This window comes from Aquila chrysaetos, chromosome 22 (genome assembly GCF_900496995.4).
Source record: "Aquila chrysaetos chrysaetos chromosome 22, bAquChr1.4, whole genome shotgun sequence".
In the NCBI taxonomy this organism is placed as follows: Eukaryota; Metazoa; Chordata; class Aves; order Accipitriformes; family Accipitridae; genus Aquila; species Aquila chrysaetos.
In genome coordinates, this window is record NC_044025.1 from 20,402,086 (window position 1) to 20,409,338 (window position 7,253).

The 7,253-nt window shown below is 54.3% G+C and overlaps 1 protein-coding gene across 1 annotated transcript; it reads left to right on the forward strand.

The window, feature by feature from the left end:
- Positions 1-4,567: 4,567 nt before the first annotated feature.
- On the forward strand, positions 4,568-6,943 carry IL4 (interleukin 4). Its single transcript, XM_029998407.1, has 4 exons — positions 4,568-4,699; positions 4,955-5,002; positions 6,448-6,579; positions 6,798-6,943. Exons 1-4 carry the CDS (start codon positions 4,568-4,570, stop codon positions 6,897-6,899), a joined length of 414 nt encoding a protein of 137 aa, XP_029854267.1. The 3' UTR covers positions 6,900-6,943.
- The last annotated feature ends 310 nt before the right edge of the window (positions 6,944-7,253 follow it).

Sequence of the window (7,253 nt, forward strand, 5' to 3'; positions counted from 1 at the left end):
ATTGCAGACCTGTGCAGTGCTGCAGGATAATTTGCCTCCACGGGAAGAGGGGGAATGTCCCTGCCAGACCCGGCCACCCCGGACCAGTGGCCATTGGGGGGGTCACACCGCTGGGCACAGGGGCTGGATGCTTGTCCTGAGCAATGGACAAATTCCCACCCTCCTGGGGCAGCGCTCTCACAACTCTGAATTATTTGCTGAATTATTTACATGGAGACAGAGGCAATGGAAACAAACCATCTGCTTGGGATGGTAGCCTGGCTACCTGCCGCCTGAGCTGCTAAATCCTGCTGTCAGCGCTAATGTATTGACACTTTTTCTTCCCCAGAACTGCTCCCTGAGCAATGACAACGAGATCTATCTGCGCCACTTCTTGCCGGAGCTGGGGAACTTCACCCAGGGGATGTACAGGCGCCTGGGCGTACCACCTGGACAGTGAGACGGGTCCGTTCCGGCGAGAGCCGCCACTGCCAGCCCCGAGCCCAGGGATCTTACTGCTGGTAGCTCTAAAAATAGGTTTTGCAGAGTTTTTTTGCTCCTCGTTGCATGTACTTCCTCAGCTCTGCCCCAGCTCCCCTAAACCCAATGCAATCCTAACAGCAAGTAAGTCCCAGCCGGGCACCTGGGACCGCTCAGCTGCAATGGGAAATGTCCCCTTCCCGGCAGGCGCCTGGCATCTCCCAAGCTTTCCATCCAAGTGTCGTGTGTTAGACATTACTCAGCCTCTGCAGGAGAGGTCTGGTCTGGACGAGGCTGCCCTCAGCATTCCCTCGCAGCCCTGTGGCTCTTCCATGCGAGCCCTCGGGAGGGATGGATGTGAGCCCTCGGGAGGGATGGATGTGACCCTTGGGAGGGCTGCGGTCCCCCGGGAAGGCTGGCAGGAGGGTTTGCCCGGCCGGGAGGAGCAGAGCATCACGCCTGGACCCGGCGGCCGAGGAGGCTGAGCTTTTAACTCGTTCACCTCCTCCTGCAGTGCCTACCAAAACCAAAACCAAATTATCTGCTTCCTGTTCCTCTTAATGAAGGGAGGCTTCTTCATAATCATCGTCTCTTCCTAAAGAGATCAAAATCTAGGCTGAAATGATGCATTTTTCACTAACGAGAGTTACTACAGCAGCTCAGGAGGACGTCTCCCCGTGGGTGCCCGGTGGGAGCGGAGCTGGAGAAGTGCAGCGTGCAAGAGCAAAAGCCGGGAGGGGAAAGAGCAGAGGGAGGGGGCTGCCTCGCCGCCAGCCAGATCTGTTAACATAACTTTTAATGTGTCTTTTATATCGTCGGTGGGCTTTTAAGTTATTAATAGCGAAGACCAGGAGAGTCTGTAGGATAACGTTGGATCTAATGGGTGCTCATTGGCATCATACTTCTGGGGTTTATTTATTATTATATTTTATTTAAATAACTTATTTTTATACTGCGTAATCTAAAGACTCAAGACCAAAAAGTCCTGGCTGTTGAAAGCTTTTCTTCGCCTGGGACCCAAAACAGAAAGGAAAAGTTGGTATTCAGGTGTTTTATTTTTAATTTATATAAGAGTAGTTCTGTGGAATATAGTCATATTTAAAATACTGCTACCTCATTCTTAGGGAGCTATTATTGCCTAATTGCCTTTCCACGACAACAAATGAATGTGTGCTGATTCATAATTTATTGTTCTTCCCTCTATTTAAAATATTTGTATTATGACAGAGTTAATATATTCAAATTACCATGTATTTGGATGTCTTCATTTTATATTTTTTTCATTTCAACTTTGCACTGACATTTGTTATAAAAGTGTCTCGGGGCTTTAGCAATAAACTACTGAATAACGAGCTCTTGGTACCGATGGTTTATGCTGTCGATTCCCCTCTGCTTACTTTCAGCAGTTAATGAAGAGCATCGGGGGGTGCTGCCTCCTTGGGCAGTCAGCACAGGGGAATGGGTGGGGAAGGCTGGCTTTTTTGGGGCAATATACAGCAAATCTACCCAGTCTGCCATTCAGAGGAAGTTTTCAAGAAAGCAAAAGGCACTAATGAACCTACCTGGCTTGCGGTGTAGGAAAATATGGGGTGGAAGGAAGGGCTGGAGGAGCGGGGATGAGAGTCCTCATTTGGGAAAAGGGTCTTGTGCATGGGGCCACGATGAAGGGGAGTATGTTGGGGTGCAGACCATGGTCTGGGGGGGGCAACAGGGCTGAAATGGGAGCCAGTGGGTGGCAAAGCGTCGCTGCATGCAGGGGAAAGGGTGGTTGGCCGATGGGCGAGGGAATGGACGGGGCCGGCTCGTGGGATGAGTGTCTGCTTGGGTGCCGGCAGCAGCAGGTACACAGGTAGGAAATAAATAGGTGAAATGGCTGTTGAAAATTGTTATAAATGCGGGGAATTGGTATAAATGCATGCGATGGGGCATCAACTGCAGCCTTTGGATTTGCTCTGGATAAACCCCAGCGTTATTAGCATCAGCACCAGACATGGCAGGCAACAGAAATGCATGAAAACTGCAGCATATCCCTGCCACTGCCAGCCAAAATTTACCCTGGGCAGCATGTGACGCCCCAGCAAACCCTCGTGGCTCTTTCTCAGTGTTTGTCCTGGAATCGCTCCAGTTTGGGCCAAGGAAAGAGGGGGAAAGCCGAGCCGGTGGCCGTGGCTTCCAGCGGAGCCCCACGCTCGGTGGCTGTGGGGACGCCGGCGCTGGGAGCCCAGGCAGGATCCTCGTGTGATGGGGAAATGCTTCAAACCCCAGAGCACAAGGGGGAGGATGGCAGCAGAGAAAAAACAGAAGACACCTTTCTGAACGAAGCACTTTGGTAGGGAAAATGGTAGCAGGTTCATCCCCTGAACGACGGCTGAGATGAAGGCGCTGCCGGGGCTCTAGAAACGACCCTCCTGCCCGGCACCGGCAGAGACAGGGACTGTGCCGGAGCTGGAGCTGTCCCTCCAGTGAGTGACGGGACCATCGCTGCCATCGGCCGCATCCCACCCTCGGGAAAGGACGTGGGAATTTTTTTCCTTCACTGGTGACTTTCCCATCACACAGTGATGCAGTTTTCCACCATGATTCAGCCCGAGTAGATCAAAGGCTACATTTTTCTGTTAATTTAGCGTTTTCTGTTCATTTACTCCAGTTTTAGAGCTTTCCACCGTGATCACTGGGGAAACCACTGTGTCTGTGGGATAGGACCATCACCTTCATCCCCTTCTCCAGCACCACTTTTAGGCAGGGAGCCTCCCACCACCACCTGCCCCAGATCGGCGGAGCAGCTCCGGGCATCCCAGCAAGAAGTCCGGCCCCACAGCCGCCATCCGCAGAGGCTGCCGCCGTGCGGTCCCGCAGCCGGAGCAAGCTCGCTTATCTGCTCTCCATCGAGAGCGATGCAGGTAGGAAACGGCGCAGCCCTCCGCTGGCAAATCCCTCGCAAAGGTCTTTCTGAGTCAGTGGCACTAACTTCATCTGGGGCATTTCGTAATTCGACAAACAAAATTACTCTCAGTCTGGCTGCTCCTGGATTAATCGAGCACTCGCAAACTCTTATCAAGCATCTGATGGCAAGTTGCTATTTGAGTTAGAAAAATACCTATTAGTTATTACAAAACTCCGAAGTTTCCCAGCTCAGCGAATTTCTCAGCGTGATTTCCTGCGGCAGCGCTGGTCGGGGGTACCAGCCGAGCCCATCACCTGAACCTCGCTCAGGCTTTTCCCTGAGTGGGGCAGGACGGGCTGGGGCAGCCTCCAGCTCGCCGAGACGCCGGGTGCTGGAGCAGAGTCGCAAAACCCCATTTTCCCACGTGAGCGCCGGCGCTCCCGGCATCAACGCCGTGGGACCACCCCGCGCCAGCTCCCCGTCCCTCTTCCACGTCCCCGCAGGGTGCCACGGGCAGGGTCACGCTGTTTCGGGTGTCCCGTTTGGCCAGGAGGGCCCCCAGGTCTCCATAAACCGCCCCCGCCCCCGGGAGGCGGTGATGCCCTGCTCCTACCCAGGAGGTTTTTGTCCCCACGGGCCCCAGGCAGGGCTCTGCCCCGCTTTCTGTTTCTCCCCGGGCGCAGGTTAAGATAACCGTAGACAGAAAATGGTATGCAGATGAAGGATGCTTTGCATGATTTGGAGATATTCAAATGAAACACGAGATGGAAGAGCTCGCAGGATAGTTAGAGAAAAAAAAAGCAAAGCTCCATTATTTGAGCGCGGTCAGAGCTGTGGTCTCCCCGGTTCAGCCACTTTCACCTCACGGTGTAGAGAAAGTCTTGGGATACGGAGAAATGAAGAATCTCCAAACCAGGCAGTTTACATACTTCTCTTTTGTACGTGACCTGACTCCTACCACTGTTATCTTACGGTGGAAATTTCCTACGTTGAAACGTAATGCAAGATCAGAAGAAAATCTTGACTTTTACAAAAAAGACCTGTTGTCCTAATTGGATAGGAGCAACTTTGGAAAGTGCAGATAAGGGAAAAATAAGTTTTTCCTACAGGTTCAGCAATTTTACAGCCATAAATTGAGATGTTCCTTCCAGAAAAGCACACACAGGTATAGATCACCAAAATATCCAGAAACTGTGAGCTGAGGGGGTTCAGTCCAAGCAGGCCATGAGCAGCCCGGTCCCGGTCCTGCTCACCTTCCTGGCGCTGTCAGCCTGCCAGGGCCACATGGCCGCTCTGCTGCAGACCTCCACCCTTCTGAAGGAGAGCATCAGGCTGCTGAGCGACCCGGAGATGAAGGTAGGGCTCGTTTGGGCGGCTCAGCCTTCACCCGCTGATGGGAGGGACAGATCGTTTCGCCGGGCTGAGCGAGAGCGATGCTGAGTCAAAGAAAGGTGCTGAGCGTGCAGCGCCGAGGCAGAGCGCGTGGTTCACGGCACTCTCGGGGTGGCCGGGAGATGGATGGGTGCGTGTCTGCCTGCGCGAGTGTCAGGATGGATCCGTGTTAGCGGTTTCTCTAGCCTGACTGCTCCTCTCCTTTGTGTCTTGATAAAGGTTTCCTGTGACAAGATGAACGTGACAAATATTTTTGCAGGCAATAAGGTAAGAGAGGAAAAAAAAAAAACAAACCCTAACTTGTCCTTCTTCGAAAACAATCATTTGGCCACCATGGGTACTGGGAGAGGCTGCCGGGGGCCGGAGGAGGGCACGGGGCAGTCAGGAGGCAGGCGTGAAGCCCCGGCAGTCCTGCCCGCCCCGGTGCGGTACCGCACGGGAGCAAGGAGCCCGTCGAGCCCCGAGCGGTGGTGCTGGGCTGCCGGGCTGGTCCTGCACGGGTGCCCTCACCTTCCTGCACCCATCTCCACCTCCAGCCGAAGCAGCGTCGGCTGCTCCCGGCCACCCCGGAGGCGAGGGGGAGGCAGGAATGGGCAACGTGCGTTTGAGCAGCATACAGGGTTTTTCAAACTTTTCAGAAAGGAAGAGAGGAACTTCTTCCTTTGCCTTGGAGCGGTGTGTCACCATCTCACAGACACCCACACGTGCCTATCGCACAGCATCTCGAGCTCTGGTTAGACATACTATCCCTCTTTAGCCCTTTATCTGGGGGAAGGCTCTTCAGTTAGCAGAAGATTTAATAGCAGATTATAAAGCCTATTTCTGCTCTGAAAATTGCTGCCTAAGCCAAGCTCCCCGGCACCAGAGTTCCTGTTTTCACAGAAAGCCGATGCCCTCACCTCGCGCTGCACGGGCGGGCGGCAGCCGAGGGGCACAGCAGCCTCCCTCAGGGGGCTGGGGCTGAGCACCCCCTCGGGGGGGGTCCCTGCACCCCTCCTGCCGCAGGGACCGGCTCCGGGAGCGAGAGGAGACGCCCGGGACGCCGCAAGACCCGACGCCCGCAGACCCGGCCGTGCTCACGGGGACCGGCCGGTCGCTCATTTGGGGATGCCATTTGGGTGGAAGCTGGGGCGATTTGAGCAGGCAGAGCTCTCGGGGACCTGCCGGCACCGCTGCAGCGAGGCGGCATTGGGAAACGTCCCCCAGGGAAGGCTGTTGAATAGTTTTTTTATTACCGCCAGCACTTCGCTGATTAGCTCCTCATCTTCCAGGTGTCTGCTATGGGACTTTACCTACTCAAAGCACCTGACAGAGGCAACCTCTTCCCAAGGGATTTTGTTATTCCCGTAGAGCCCCTGCCCATCCAAACCAGCTTCACTCCCATGAAACGCTGCAGGTTCCCGAGCACAGGGTCCCATGTTTGCGCCCACGCCGGGAGCACGACGCTCTCTCTAAGCTCACTGCTGTGCCAAACCCTGCCAGGAATTCTCGCCAGCGGCCGCCAGCACCCTCCTCGCTGGGGCTGGGAACAGACCCCGTGTGCGCCCACGCGGCTGGGAAGCTCCAGGGGAGGCTTTGACATCTCCCGCTGTACTTTGCACCTGCCCTTTAGAACAGCAACACGTTATTATTTGCACTGGTTTAATCTGCTGCGAATGAAGCCGTGACTGTGCAAAAGGGTTTTTAAAGAAGCCATGTGCGTCTTTTTCCAGAAAGTTGACGACATGGAGATCTTATGCAAAGCCACCACAGTCACCTTGGAGGCCCAGAGCTGCCACAAGCACCTGAGGGGCATTTACATCAATTTGGTCAAGCTGGTCCAAATGAAGAGCGCAGTCCACAAGGTAAGGCAAGGCAAGGCTCTCCCCTCGCAGCCCTCGGCCCCTGCGGCACCGACCGCACCGGGGCCGTACGGCCCTCAGCCTGCAAGCTTTCTGCACGTCCAGCTTCTCCCTCGGTCACCGTTTTTGCTTTCACCCGGTCCTTTCCCACAAGACCACGCTGCAGAACCAGCTCCCTCCCCCAGCAAGCATCCTAACAGCCTTTCTTTTTCCTATTACAGGCACCGTGTCCCGTAGCAGCAGGCAACACTACTTCACTTTGTGATTTCCTAGAGGACTTACAGAAAGTCCTCCAACGATTAGTAAAAGACTATAGCGTTTGAGGTGAAAAAACACAGTTTGGTTTTTTTTTGTTTTTAAACTATAATGACACTGTATTTTTCAAAGATTATTTATAATAATACTTTAAATAAATGTATTTTTGGACTAAATTTGCTGGCATTGCTAAGATGTTTCTTGGCCAGAAACTGGAGGACAGGAACGCGTTTGAGAGCGCAAAGGTACCAGCTGGAGGCACTAGGCTGCAGGACCCGGCTGGCAGCACCGAGGAGCCCCCAGCTCCTGGCGAGACCCGCTCAGCCCTCTCCCACCACCCCCAGCAGAAATGCTGAGGGGCCCAAGAAGAGACCACGGCTGGGACAGAGCCCCAGGGCCAGTCCAGAAGCAATGGGGACCAG